Source organism: Zootoca vivipara, chromosome 14 (assembly GCF_965207765.1).
Source record: "Zootoca vivipara chromosome 14, rZooViv2.hap1.1, whole genome shotgun sequence".
NCBI lineage: Eukaryota > Metazoa > Chordata > Lepidosauria > Squamata > Lacertidae > Zootoca > Zootoca vivipara.
The window spans coordinates 42,145,284-42,160,914 of record NC_142597.1 but is presented as its reverse complement, the minus strand read 5'-3'; the positions used below and the strand labels follow the sequence as shown (position 1 = coordinate 42,160,914).

At 44.1% G+C, this 15,631-nt stretch overlaps 1 protein-coding gene across 3 annotated transcripts in view; it reads left to right on the top strand.

Moving 5' to 3' along the window:
- Nucleotides 1-15,631, top strand: part of VMP1 (vacuole membrane protein 1) — a 109,967-nt gene that overhangs the window by 75,149 nt on the left and 19,187 nt on the right. For all 3 annotated transcript variants that reach the window (XM_035140115.3, XM_035140116.3, XM_035140117.3), the window contains exons 9-10: nt 4,671-4,787; nt 9,829-9,890. In XM_035140115.3, the coding sequence (XP_034996006.1) occupies nt 4,671-4,787; nt 9,829-9,890 (179 nt within the window). The remainder of the gene's footprint in view (nt 1-4,670; nt 4,788-9,828; nt 9,891-15,631) is intronic.

The window sequence follows — 15,631 nt, the reverse complement described above, 5'->3', positions numbered from 1 at the left end:
CATTGACGACTGACCTGCAGGGCGGGACCGAGGTTTACCTGGAAAAGGATGCACAACCATTCCATTTCTGGTGAATGTGATGGGGTTTCCCCCCCCCTCGTCCTTGTAGGTTGTGCAATGTTGGTGCACGTTTTAATTTGGAAAAATGTCATTTGCCTTTTGAATCCGCCTTCCTCCTTACCCTGTACATTACGACATCCCGGGCTTAATCTCCAGAACATTTTGTCCTCCTTTTTCTTACCGAGACAAGTAAACACATCTCCTCTGGGTTCTGCTCGTAGTAGCAGTGAATCAGTCACTAGATTCTTTCCTGCCAGTGGCCCCAGCGCCATTGCGTTAATCGCACAGATAAATAGAAGGAAATCGGATATTTAAAGGGTTCTGAAAGGGACGATGTCTTTCCAAGGTCTCAAGAGTTTTAATTGGTTTACTCTGCAACACTCTTCTATAGTTGATCTTAACTCTGCCTTTGGTAACAAGTTTATATGACCAACCCACAAACACACCCACTGTCCTGAAGACCGCAGGAGGGTTGGAAACAGAACTCCAGCAAAACGACTGCAGAAACATTTGTTCTTATAACTCTATATGGGGATAGCCAACATGGTTTCCCCGCCCCCCCCCATCGTTTTGGACTACAAATCCCATCATTCCCAGCCAATGATCAGGGATAATGGGAGTTGTAGTCCAAATCATCTGTGGGGTGCCACGCTGGCTAACCTTGGCCTAGACTGCCTGACTGGGGATTGTATTGGCTGTTTTCATTTTATTCTCATTTTAACACATACAGCACCTTTATTGATTTTGAAATACAAGTATAACATAACCCAAGTGAAAAGTTGCAACCCACCCACCCTGTTTCTCTGTCCAGTTTGCAAGACAAAAGTAGAAATATACATTTGCCAACTTTGAAAAAAAACTGCATTATTGTTATTATTATTATTGAAAGTATATCTGTTGTGATCTCACTGGGAGTGCAGTAATTGCAGAAACGAAGGATAAATTAACCAGACTCGATTTCTCATATTTGCTCATAACCCTCTCTCCTTTTTAAAAAGGGAGTGGGAGGGAGGAAGCCCCGTTTAGCCAGAGTAGGCACTGTCAGGACTCTGGATGAATTTATCTTCTTCAAGGAGAGCTGTGTTAATCTGGGCCAAATCCAGGCTGTTGCATTTCTCTTGCATACCTTGTCTAGACTGGGGATAAAGAGTCACATTTTAGATGTGCTGTATAATGCGTCTGAACTCTCAGCGCATCAGCGTGGCAGGTCGGATATTTTTACGATCCTTTTAAGCAAAGGTTGACCATTTAGCTGGGGCAACAACAGCAATAATACTTAGAATGATCATTTTAGATGGCTCAGAGCTGTCACAGGTACATTCTCTCTCAGTAGGCCTTACGCTACAACAACCTAGTAAGGTAGTCCATTGCTGGGGTGGGGTGGGGACATTTGGGCCTCCAGGTACACTTGCTGGGCTATTTTTATTCATTAAACTTATTGAACTAAGCTCCTGTACTTCTTGATTGTAGTAAGTAAAACTTCTAAGTGGTTGCCAAATATTAAAGCTACCAATAAAAGCCAGCTAGTTGGGGGTTTTTTTAATAATTGAAATTAACAGTAAAAAAAAAGATTAAAACACAGCAGCAGCCCAAAATTGCCTAAATAAGCAGTTGCCTAAATAAGTACTGCCTGGTGTCAATAAGCAGGGAGTTCCAAAGTGCAGATGCTGCCACATCCATAAGATTGATTTCTTACAACTGTGGAGCAGGTATTCTGTGGAACCTGTAACAGTGCCAGTGGTTGGACTACAGCTCCCATCATCCCTTGCCCTTGGCCATGCTGATTGGGGCTGACGAGAGTTGGGAGTCCCGCAACATCTGGAGAGCCACAGGTTCGTCAGCCCTCCCACTCCAGCAACACCAATTGGACAAGGCCCTGTTCTGTGTTTAGACTATGTGTGACTATGGACTATTATGGGCTGCCTCAGCAATCGTCCCAAAGCTGTGGAATGTCCGCCCTTCCCCAATACACAGTACCCCTCCACAGGGACGATTGCAAAGAGACAAGATCGGAGCAATAGATCTGCCAGAGACTAGCAGGAAGCCTGCGATGTAGATTTTGGTACGTTGGGTTTCTTTACTCACTTACTCCGCAGAATCAGTGAGCCGTGGCCAGGAACCATGCATGGTGGGGGTTTTGTGCACCCGAGGGGTTTGTGGGGTTTTCCTGAAGGAACGTTTCCACCCCCATCATTCACTGAGGTCCAGCGCTAAGGGCCTTCTGGCAGTTCCCTCCCTGCGAGAAGTGAGGCTATAGGGAACCAGGCAGAGGGCCTTCTCGGTAGTGGCGCCCACCCTGTGGAACACCCTCCCATCAGATGTCAAGGAAATAAACAACTACTGTATCTGACTTTTAGAAGACATCTGGAGGCAGCCCTGTTTAGGGAAGTTTTTAATGTCTGGTGTTTTGTTGTGCTTTTAATTCTGTTGGGAGCCGCCTGGAGTGGCTGGGGAAACCGAGTCAGATGGTCAGGGTATAAATAATATCTCCTCCTCCTCCTTCCTTATCAGATAGCAGCCCTCCCTCACCCCCAGACCAACACTGCAAGCTGCTTTTTGAATTGGGAGGAAGTTTTCAAAAGCAGCGCTTGACAGGGAATGAGAGTCTGCTTTCTGTGAAAGGGAGTGGATCGGGGTCCAAGATGCACGCAAACTCTGGGAGGTGGCTAGGAGCTGTTTGGGTCTTGGTATCTCAGTCCAGCACTGGGAAGGGCTTTACTTCAGTGGCCGAGCATATCTACCTTGCATGCATAAGGTTCCTGGTATCTCCAGGTAGGACTGGGAATATTGCCTGCCTGAAGCGTGGCTGCTAGTCAGTGTAGACAGTGCCAAGCTAAATGGACCAATAGGTCTAACTCCATATCAGCCTGCATCCCTGACACCCCAAAATAGAAATTAACAAAAAATCTCAAGAGGGCGGTGTGCACCCAAATGTTACAATCGTTTACAGTTGCATGATAGGCTTCCTAACCTACCACACAGGGTTGTTGTGGGGATAAAGTGGAGAAACAGAAACCTTGAGCTCTGTGGAGGAGAGATGGCGTGTACATGCAATAATAATATACCCCACAAGCGTCCCGAGGAAAAATGAAACATCCTGTTTTCTGGCGCCAAGAGCACAGCGGCCATTTTGGGCGCCATAATTTCCCCCCAAATCTCACCCCAAAAAAGCACTTTTGGGGGGCACGATCTCACGCAGCACCCCAAAAAGCGTGTGCACGTATGGTCCCCAAAAGAACATGTCTTTGGGGCTCCGTGATCTCATGCAGGTCACGTGACTCATGTAGGTGCAGGGCGAAAAGACGCACATCCCGGTTTTGGTGGAACAAACCTTTTTTTGGCTTCATCTTTCTCTCAGCAGCACACACCCAGCAATAAATACCAAGGTTGATTTTATTTTGTCCCCCCCCCTTTCTGTCTTTTGTTTCAGATGCAATTCATGCAGGATCAGTCTCAGAGACTGACTCACCGGGCCAAATACACTTGTTTGGGGGTGGGGGTGGGGGAGCCTTCTTTTTAATGTATGGCTTTAAAATGGCTGGCTGTGGTTTTGTGCATTTCTTACGAAAGACGTCTGCGAGCTGTTTCTAATCTGGGGCTAGCAAGAGAGAATCGGGGCAGGGTCTGTTGTTTGTCTGGGACATTGTCTAGCTGAGGTCTCCCCAGTTTTTGGAAATTTATGTGCTGTAACACTAACATTCTTGGGCACAAGCCTTTTTTAAATTAGGAGAAAATGAGAGCTCACATACTTTGTGTTGTTTTTCCAAAGGATTAAGGACTTCATAAGGAGACGTGAGGCTCATCTACTGCAGTAGTCTTCAAGCTTTCCAGACCCTGGACCCACCATTAACCCAAACATGCATTTGAAGGCTTGTAGGGTGGTAGTGCTGTGTTTGAGACCCACCTTGGTCTCCTAGAGGGTCCTAACCAACCACTGGAAGATGAAGGATCCAGTTCAGCCTTCCTCACATGGTATCTTCCAGATATTGTTGGACTGTAGCTCTCCTCATCCTCAGCCATTGGTCAAGCTGGCTGGGGGTTGATGGGATTTGGAGTCCAAAACATCTGGAGGGCCCCAGGTAACAGAAGGCTGATCTATAACCCAACACCCCTCTTTTCCACAGTGGCTATCCACATGCCACTGGGAACATAGGAGCCTGCTGGATCAGGCCACTGGCCTGTCTAGCCCAGAGTCTTGTTCTTCTCATGGTGGACTCTCAGAAGCCCACAGCATCACAGCAAGAGCCCTCTTCCATTATCCCCACACACACCTTCAGCAACTAAACTTCCTAATACTGTTTGCTGTATTTTGTTGTCTTCCTTTGTTGCTTGGTTTTTAATTGATCTTCGGCTGTTTTGTAGTTTGAATAGTTTAAGTTGCTTTGAGGCACTTTTTGTAGAACAGGATGAATAAATGCCAAAGTTAATGATGATGAAAGATGTCTAGACTGCCCCAAAACATGGAGGTTCTGTTTACGGCTGCGAACTGTTGCTAGGCCTGTGATTCTCCATGGACTTGCCCAGTTTCCCAGTGGCTGTTTGGCATTAATCAAGTTATGGGGAAATTTCCCATGTTATCTTATTCCTTTTTCTCTCTCTTAACCTTACAGATTCCAAACCCCCTTTTCGACCTGGCCGGGATAACATGTGGACATTTCCTCGTTCCCTTTTGGACCTTCTTTGGCGCCACCCTGATTGGAAAAGCAATAATCAAGATGCACATTCAGGTAATGGCGCTGGGCTCTTTTGCAGAAACACTGTGCTTCCATCTGGGCCTTTCCACGCACTTCCACTCTCAATCGAAATTGCTGTTTCCAGGCAGTCTCTGACACTGGCTGTGTTATTGTTGAGCACTGATTGGAATGTGCCAGTCACTATCAGACCTACCGTTATTCTCTTCCCACCCACCACCCACCCCGCCTCCTGGGGCAGCCTAACGGCTAAAAGCACAAAATGTGTGAACCTGCTTTGAATTTTGCCTCTGCCATGAAACCATGAAGTGGCTCAACCTTCTTCTCACCACCCCACTTCCCCATCTGCAATAAAGGAAACAATAATATTAGTCATAGTCAGTTTATTTATATGCCACATTTTCCACAAATACCTTGTGCCCGAATGGTTTGCAGAAAACGAACAATTGAAAGTCTAATAATTAGCATGGCACCCATAGCTTTTAATAAAAATTATAATGTCTTGTAGGGAGACAATCCTCTCTTTACTACGTGCAGTATGTATAAATATTGATTGTAATAGGAGTAAAACCTGAGTTCCCTAATTTGTAGTACTAGTTGGCCAAAGTTTGGGATATAGCCTATTGGGTTAAACTGACGTAATATAATCCAGGTCAGAGAGGCTAGGCAAAATGATAACCTTTGAAAAATAACCTCTTGAAAATCATGTTCTGGTGTAACAAGTTACAAGAAAATTTGAATGCCTATGCTCTATTGCAGGCATGTCAAACCTGCGGCCCTCCAGATGTTTTGGCCTACAACTCCCATGATCCCTAGCTAGCAGGACCAGTGGTTGGGGAAGATGGGAATTGTAGTCCAAAACATCTGGAGGGCCGCAGGTTTGACATGCCTGCTCTATTGAGATTAATTTAAGTCCTTTAATTATGTACTCCATTAATTTTACGTCCTGTTTTTTTCGCTTAATTAAAAGAAACATGATTTGATAACATTTAGCTATCATATGCATGCTGCATCCTGTTAAAGAAAAAGGTGGCATGGGGGGGGGGGAGGTTATAATACCTCTACAATGATAGTTCAACCCTTTCGTAACATCAAATGTGTGAAAATGACAGAGGTGGCCAACATCTTGGCTTCCAGATGTTAGGCTACATGTGCCATCAGTCCCGGCCCACACTGCCCAGACAATCGGGGAGAATGAGTTCACTCTTAGTCAGTAGGATAACGAAACATCTATAGGCTTCCCTGAGGATAAATAGTCGGGGGGGACGGACCTTGCTCTGGTGAGATAAGTTTTAGAGGACGTGCTGTTCCATAGTTGTTGTTTCAGAATGTCATTTATAATGATCTACACCCACATGTGGTTTTGGGGTGATGGTGTGAGTGGATTTCCCAGACTATTCAACGTTGGGTAAATCCTGCATCTGTCAAAAAAAATGTGTGTGTGCTCCCCCTCCTTACTCCCGGCTTTCAGCCAGAGTGGAACTATTATCTTGTGTCTGTTTATCCACACGCATTGTGGTACACAGCCCTAAACTTTTCTCGCGTGTGTGTTTATTTTTTTTTCTGATGTAGCTGAGGATTTTAGGAAATGTAGCTGTCACAGAAGATTTACGGTGCAGTCCCCTGCCCTCCATGCCAAACAGGAAGCTTCTGGGCTCAGCCCAGCAGCTCGTTTTACTGTTGCGTTTAATTGGCCTTTAAATCCGCACCGCAAAATCGAGTCCCGTGTACTAATGGCAAGCTGATTCTCAGAGTGCGGGTCCAAATTGGATCTCCCACCCCCAGGCGCATGACACAGGTGGCTCAGGGATGCCGAAAGGATTGCAGAGCCAGCGGCCTTTGCGGTTTTGATGGGCTCCCATCAGCCCTATCTAGCGAGGACGATGGACAGGAGTAACAAAATAATGTGGAGAGGGCCACATTTAATGGATGCTCTGCACTTGAACGGGCTTTGAACTTAAACTTGTGACTTGTGAGATCCTCTTAAGTTCTTGACTTTTAGCCTCACCCCTCTCCTTATGGGGCGTGCACTGCCCCCAAGTATGTGTGCATGCAAGTATGTGCATGCAAGTATGTGTGCATGTAGTAGACAGAGCCACTCACCCCCAATTTAGTGAAAGGGAGGCAGGGGTGGGGAGATCTGGAGGTGGCCCAAACCACAGAAGGCTCCCTTCATCCTTGATTTATGGAGTCTAGTGCCCTTGCGGTTGTATCTGTCACTGACACACAATTTCCCCATTATTTTGTTTTATTTTTAAAGTTGTTTTTCTCTGAATTCCTTGAGCAAACAATCCGTTTAGAAACAAAACAAAACCTGGATACCTATTTTAAGAGGACAGATACATCGTCAAGTGATAAGCTTGCTTCTGGATGGCACCAGTCCTGTCTGCTAGTTGGGTTAAAGTATTTTAAATTCTCCATTTTTTAAAAAAAGGTACTCTGCACTTTAAAAGAAACGCACGCACAAATTCCTTGTCTTTATGGATTTGTTTTTGATATGTAGGGATAATTTCCCCTCAATCGCTTTCCCATGGTCTGAAATGGTACAGTCCAAGCATACTTGTACCACATAATGAGCTTTTAGTGCAAATAGCATCTTATTTTCCTGACCATGGCAGATTTTGATCCATCCAATGGCCAATAAATTAACGGCTTTAAAGCATGAATGCAATCTGTGACCCTGCAGGCATGTGTTTTGACGCAGCTCCATTCCGGACAAGCCAGCATGATGATCCGGTCAGGAATGATGAGAGTTGTGGTCCTGACATGTGAAGTATTACAGGTTCCTTGTCCGTGCTTTAAAAAGCTGCTTACATTTCATTTGCACAGTCTTGAATTTTGCTTCTATATTTTGCAAAACAGTGGTTTTTGCACCCCTTGCCATTGGCCATGCTGGCTGAAGCTGATAGTAGTTCATCAACATTTTCGGGGGGGGGTGTCATAGGTTAGCAACTCCTTGTACAAGAGGGGGCAGCGCGTTCACAGTCTCCCAGTGGCCCATTTCACACACTACGCAGGCCTGAGGAGTACTCACAGTAAAAGTCACAGCCATTTCGCTCCTCCCTTGGTCATCCTGCTGCTGCACTAACCATGGGCTAATCCATGGTTTGGCTTAGCACTGAGTTCATGGTTTGTCTCAAGCCAGACAAAGCACAAAGGGGAGCCACGGTTTGTTCTTAGATTACTGCTTGGGGTTTGTCTGGAGGTAAGGCAAACCTTGTACTCCCAGGTTCGGATGTAATGCTAGACCAAACCATTGTTTTGCTCCAGGTATTTAGCTCCATCGTGTAGTGGCCTTGACTTTTACTCTGTGTACCAGCCCACTTGCTCCTCTGTGCTTGGCTGCAGTTTGGCTTAGCATTGCCTGTCCACCAGACCATTATGTAATGAATGTATCTGTTCCCCACTTTAAAGTGATGAGGCCATTGAGACACAATGGGTAAAACATTGTGGGATCAGGGGAGAAGAGAGACACAAAGCTGCCTTTTCCAGCAAAAGTTGTGTGCATAGTTTAATGCCTAGATGCATGGGTGTACCCAGCATGGGGCAGGGGGGTGCAGCTGCCCCTCCCTAGAGAAGCAAAAAAAGGGGGGGAGCTCCCACGCAGCAAAAAAAACAAAAACAGCCGGCAGCGGAGAGCGGAGTTGCAGTGTTCATCCTCAGTGTGGATCATTCCCTGGGACAGGGAAGGATTGCTGGATCACCTCTGTTGGTTTTTGCATCGTAAAGGTTCCCTCTAAGTCCCTTTCTAGCCAGCAGCTAAATCACTAATCCTAGTTCCTTTGTTTCCCTGATCGCAGTGCAGTCCTGTGTTGGGCTGAACTGCTGCTTAAGGGCTTGGCAGTTTGTAGCCAGCAGCTAAATTACCCTAATCCTACCCTACCCTACCCCCTCTTTGTGCATAGCCTCGGGCCCCTTTTATCATATTTGTTTTGGCAATTGCTCTTTCACCATATGAGAAAGCTGCATATTATTGCGGTACAGGGGGTTGGACTAGATGACCCCCAGGGTCCCATCCAAACTTTGAGGTACTATTCCTGGGTTGACAGGATAATAGTGCTGATAACCCCTATGATGCAGGTTCAATCCCCGTTTGGGCAAGCTGCATATTATTGGTTGGCAGGATAGTAGTGCTGATAAAGCCAAATTTTTGCAGGCCCAATCCCCATATGGGATAGGTGCATGTTCTTGCATTACAGGGGGCGGGACTAGATGACCACCAGGAGGAGATGTATCTTGGGGGTCGCTTAACACCATAATCTTCCCACCACCCTTCTGAGTGATACCCCCTCCCCTCCCCACCCCACCCCCTCCCCACCCCTTCTCCACATAAGCGCCTGGGGACTCCTATTTCAGTGTATCTGAAGAAGTGTGCATGCACACGAAAGCTCATGCCAAAATAAAAACTTTGTTGGTCTTTAAGGTGCTACTGAAGGAATTTTTTTATTTTACCATAATCTTCAACATTTTCTGAGGGAAAGAGGGGCACCCTACCATACTCTCTTCCAGTGAGAGTACTCCTTAATTTTCCTACATCTTTAAAAGATGTGGTTATTGAATTCAGTTTTGTTCCCGGTGAAGAGTTTGTGTAGCACAGTAGTCTGCTTTAACCAGTGTACATGGTGGCAGGACTGTATATGCATTACTATACCACACAACTGCCGGTTTGTTTAGTCCAGGTACGTAAAAAGGCTGCACCAAACAAACCTCAACATTTTCTTCAAACCCAAGAAAAATGATATTAGTATAAGACATGTAACTAGAATAGAAATTTTAAAAAATCAAGCAAATAATTGTAATAAAAAACTGCTATAATTATATATAATAAAATTTTGGTTTCATTCGTGCTGAAATGTCACAACCTGGACGGCCATGGCTTGGCCCCCCCCCCCTAGATTTGTTCCTGGGTACGCCCATGCCTAGATGACCTTCACACTGGAAGAAATCTCAAGGCAAAGCGGTAACAAAATAACAGGAGAGGATGATTAATTGAATTGGAAGACTGGCTGTAATCTTGAATTGTTTTGGCTTCCCCTTCAGTTGAATATGCCTCTGACGGATGTTTTCCCTCTTTCAGAAACTTTTTGTCATTATCACATTCAGCAAACATATAGTGGAACAGATGGTGGCCTTAATTGGGTGAGTAACTTTATAGCTGCCTACTGCTTCACCTTGTTGGGAAGTATTGCTGTTTTGAACCCTTTGCAGCCTTGGGGGCAGACATCAGGTTGCCCTCTCGGATGAGGTTTGGCTGTGCCATTGCCCATGCTGGCTGCAAGGGCTGATGGGAGTTGGAGTCTGACAACAGGTGGAGGGCAGCTTATGGACTTAACCCCTGCTTTGCTGCCTAAGAAGGAGCAGCGGAGAGAGCATGAGCAGAGAACGGAATTACTGCTGTTGGTTTGTTAACATTATATCCTGGGCTTTTTTTGTCTTAATTTCAAAAGCGGCTCACACTTTTAAAAAAAGAAAAACCCAACCACAATGAAACACCTATCAAAATGATGCATACAGCAATTAAAATTGCAGCGAGAGGCAGAACAGAAGCCAACATTTATATCAGGGCCAGTACTATTTCAGTGGGTTGTCTCGAGTAAAACTTGAATAGTTTCACTCAAGGCAGTGTGTAGACCCACTGAAACTAATGAACCTAAGTTAGTTGTGTTCGTTAATTTCCATAGGTCTTCTCTAAGCAGGAAAAGCACTGGAGACAGCCCAGTAGAATTTACAGCCCAGTTTCGGACTGTAGCCATAGTCTGCTAGTTTCGTTGTCCAGTTATGGCGCCCTCCAGATGTTGCTGGACTACAACTCCCATCACCCCTGATAATTGGCTACGTTGTGTGGGGCTCATTGGAGTTGGAGTCCTGCCATGCCTGGTCCAGCTCAACAAGATGCTTTTCATGTGTCCTGGGTACTTTAGCAGCCTAAATGCCTGGCAGTGTGCTGGGTTGCATTGAGATACTGTATATATATGCTAAATGCTAAATACACACACACACACACACACACAGCACTTAACACCTTAGTTTCTGAGTGGTGTACGGTAAGGTTAAAAATGATACAATAAAGATAGAACCGACCATAAAATCAGTGTTTGTGAAAATGAAGATCTTCAGCGACCTTCAATGTGAACAGTATATTTCTGAAGTACAAAGTTCCTCTTCAGAAGTGCCTTGCTACTAGAATGTAGAGTATGTTTGGAAATGTCAAAGGAGAAAACTATGATTCTGGGGTTATTAGCAGCATTTTGTTTCATTAGAAAAGCCTGCTCACTTTTCATAGACAAGCTATTCCTATTTTTTAAAAAGACATGAATTCCCTATGTTTCCACACACCCCTTCCCAAATGAGTGGCCATCTGTGTTAGGAAGTGATTCAGACTTGTTTTAAAACGAAGAATTTATTGACTCTTATGGGCAGGAAATAGAGCAAGGCTGTAGATAACAAGCATGCAATTATTTTATATTTTTAAATATCTATTGGCTTGTATCCTGTCTGCCCTGTCCCTGTGTTAAAAGGGACAATAGCAGAGCTTTTAAAAGGAAAAAAGGGAAAAAATGAATGCCCATTTATATAGGCATTGATGAATTGATGTTGTGCCCATTCCCTTCCACATGACCAGCAATTGCTGAATTAATTTGGTATTGCACACATTTTTAATATAGATTCCACAAATATATGCAAAGGTATTGAAATCTTCACTCCCCATGAATGCAATTTGCAGGAATCTCTTGAAAGTCACACAGAATTTGGGTTAACCCTGGTACAGAATCCTGATGTCTTGTTTTACTATGTATATATATGTAAAAAAGGTAAAGGCCCCCTAGACGATTATAGTCTGTTTCCCATCCCCCCCAATTTTATCAGCTTTGGCCAGAATGGCCAATTGTCAGGGCACAGTTGTAGTTCAGAATATCTGGTGGGCATGAGGCTGAGGAAGGCTTATATCCTTGGTCTTCAGCCTTTTCATTTTGGGGCCCAGCATTAAACCACCACCACTCGCTATGTGGGACCCACTTTTGTTTTGTACTGTGTTTTCTTTCTTTCTTTCTTTCTTTCTTTCTTTCTTTCTTTCTTTCTTTCTTTCTTTCTTTCTTTCTTTCTTTCTTTCTTTCTTTCTTTCGTCTTTTTCCCCTTTCTCTCCCTCCTCACATTTCCTCCTGATTTCATGATATCTCTACCCCTTCCTCATCCTAGGTTGAGATTTGAGCTCTGTGTGTGTTCTTTTTTTGTGTGTGTACAGTTGATAGAGCTAATATCCATGATCCTTAGTATTTTCTTGCATGTATTTTGCTGGGTGTATGTGGATTTGTCTTGAAGATACTTTTCAGAATCGCAGTGTCTTGAAGTAATCACTCTGGAAGTATGTAAACTAGACATGGGTAGCATTATGCAGAGGAGCTGGAACATCCAAAGTTACATTCTTGAATACTTCAGTGCTGGAACAAATCTGTTTTTTATAACTTCCGGAGCTTCCAAATGCATTGTCGTTGTTTACAAAATAAAAGTCTATTAGTGCACATTTATCATTGTAATGACCATTCTCAAAGGCAATCTGAAAGGTGGTGCGGTACAGATTTTCGCTGTGAATTAGGATCCCCCCCCCCATCTCCTAAACTGCTGGAACACTTAATCATACAAAATAGAAGAGATTCAGGGAAGATCTGTATGCTAGTTCAGCTATTATTGTAAGCCACTTTGTGAAAGCTTTTTAAAGAAACCTGCTCTGCATGCAAACAGATCCAGGTGTTTATTATTATTTATTACATTTACTGTATTTTTCCATGTATAAGACGCGCCCTTGTATAAGACGCCCCCTACTTTTGGGGACCCCAAATTTAGAAAACGGGCATATGCGCTATCCATGTATAAGATGCCCCCGGATTTTTAACCTTATTTTAAAGTAAAGAAACCTAGTCTTATACATGGAAAAGTATGGTATATACCACCAATTCTTCCAGGACGCTCAAGGTGCTCTCCTCCCCCCCGCTTCATACTCACAGCAGCCCCGTGCAGTTGGTTAGGCTAAGACAGGCACGTCCAACAGGTAGATCACTGGACATCTGTGGTAGATCACCGGTAGATCATTGGCTCCCCCCAAATAAGCTGAACAACTGTGGCTCCCCTAAAAAAAGCTCAACTTTTTTACCTCCTCCCTGAAAAAACTCAACAACTTTGACTCGAATCCCCCAAACATGGGCCTTCCTCCTTCCTAAAAAAAAAGCTCCAACAACTTTGACCTGAACTTTGATCACTGCCAGTTTTTAACTCGGTGAGTAGATCACAGTCTCTTGGGAATTGGCCACCCCTGGGCTAAGAGATGGTGACTGGCTCAAGGTCACCCAGTGAGCTTCGTGGCTGAGTGAGGATTCAAACTTCTGTCTCCCAGGACATAGTCCATCACTCTATCCATCATTATATCACACTGATACATTCTCCAGCTGGGGTTAGGAATGTCCCTGCTGCGAGCCACTGTGCACCAGAGATGGGGAGGGAACCTGTGGCCATTCAGAAGTTGTTGGACTCCAGCAAGCTAATGGTCATGGAATATGGTTATTGCAGTCTGCAACCAGATTCAGAGGGCCACAGGTTTCGTATCCCTGGTGTAGACAAGGTTAGATAAGGTATTATTATTATTATGAATTATTATTATTATTATTATTATTATTATTATTATTATTATTATTTATACCCTGCCCATCTGGCTGGGTTTCCTCAGCCACTCTGGGCGGCTCCCAACAGAATATTAAAAACATGATAAAACATCAGACATTAAAACTTCCCTAAACAGGGCTGCCTTCAGATGTCTTCTAAAAGTATTAAGGTAGCTTATACCTGTCTTAAGGTAGCTTTCTGTGTTTCTAAATAAATAAATAAATTCTCAGTGGTGGTTGGTTGGCTTCTTCTTCCTCCCATTAAAGAAAGCTGTGCAGAGGAGGGCAACCAGGATGATAAAGGTCCAGAAATGAAGCCTTTTGAGGAGCAGTGAGGGAGTTGGGTATGTTTAGTATGGAGAAGAGAAGGCTGAGAGATGGTATGATAGCCACCTCCAACAGTCTGAAGGGCTGTCACATGGAAGGTGGAGCAAGCTTGTTCCAGAGGGTAGGACCTGAACCAATGCAAAAACGGGAGATTCCAGCAAAACATTAGTACAGTGGAACCTCGGTTTATGAACACCTCGGTTTATGAATTTTCGGTTTATGAACGCCGCGGGCCCATCTGGAACGGATTAATTCACTTTCCATTACTTTCAATGGGAAAGTTTGCTTCAGTTTATGAACGCTTCAGTTTATGAACAGACTTCCGGAAGCAATTACACCCATGCTTCAGTTTATGAACGCTTCAGTTTAAGTACTCCGCGGACCCGTCTGGAACGGATTAATCCACTTTCCATTACTTTCAATGGGAAAGTTTGCTTCAGTTTATGAACGCTTACTCCACGGACCGTCTGGAACGGATTAATTCACTTTCCATTACTTTCAATGGGAAAGTTCGCTTCAGTTTATGAACGCTTCAGTTTATGAACAGACTTCCGGAACCAATTGTGTTCATAAACCGAGGTACCACTGTAAGAACTTTCTGATGGTAAAAGCCATTCAACAGTGGAACCAGGCTACTTTGCAAGGGGGCGGCCTCTCCTTCATTGGAGGTTTTTAAACAGATGTTGGATGGCCATCTGTCAGGGATTCTTTAGCTTTGATTCCTGCATTGCAGGGGGTTGGACTAGATGACCCTTGGGGGTCTCTTCCAACTCTACAATTCTATGCAAACTGGTGTTTTCCGAGTGAGGTCTCTTCGAAAACACCTCTAAATCTTCAGACCAAAACTAGTAGCATTTTTCCTCCTCGCTCATCAACTTTCAAGAGAGTTTCTAACTCTTCCCTCCCTTACGTTGCTTAGCATTTTTGCAAAAAAAAACTTCTTTCAGATTCAGAACTTGGTTGGGTGGTTCACCTCAGGCTTCAAAAATGTTCTCGGGAGATGGGAAGGCTTCTGGAATGTCCTGATATCGTTTGGCTTTTATTATTATTTCTATCTCTCAAACATGACCTCATCTGCGTCTCCCCAGAGTAGCATATATAAAACCATGTGTAAAAACCACAGCAGGAACCAGAATTTCTTAATCATTATCGGACACAAAGTGTAGCTCACCCTTTTGCGGTGCACAATGTAAACTTGCTAGGCATGTTCTTCCTCCCGGGTGGATTTAATTGAAGACAGCCAAAGCCAATCTAGGCTGCAGGGGTTTTTTTTTTTTTGCACCATTACCTGGGAGCAAATCCCATCTTGAACCAGTGAGGTTTGCTTTCTATCTAAACAGACCTCATTGGGCTTCTTGAATATCCCCGCCCAGTTCCAGGCATGGGCCGCAAAATTTTCCTATTATCGCCAGACATTGTGCTTGTGGCAACCTATATTTGTAAAATCAAATGCGTCCATACAATATTTTACTATACATTTTGCGCAAGGGGGTGTGCAGTGAGAGATTTCCATAGCCGTTCTGTGCTGAATATATTCTTTGAAAGATACACAGTCAAGTGTATTTATTTCCAGCCACTTAAAAACTAAATGTTGCAACCTTCCTTGTTTTCTGGCTGCCTTCCCTACCCCACCCACTAGAAGCAATGAGAACTCTGTCACACGATTATGACGTATAGCATATTTATTTATTTATCTATTTGCTCTGTGGTGTTTTGCTTTTATCCAAGCAGATTTAATTAATTTCACTGCAAGGAATATTTTTGGTGGAGTTTTTTTTTTTTGTATCTTTTTCTTTTTTTCTTTTTGAGACCGTCAGCTAAATGACTATGTATGAAATCATAAAGACCTTTTCAATGTGGGTTGAGGGGTTCGCAGCCATTTATTTCTTTTAAGAGCTG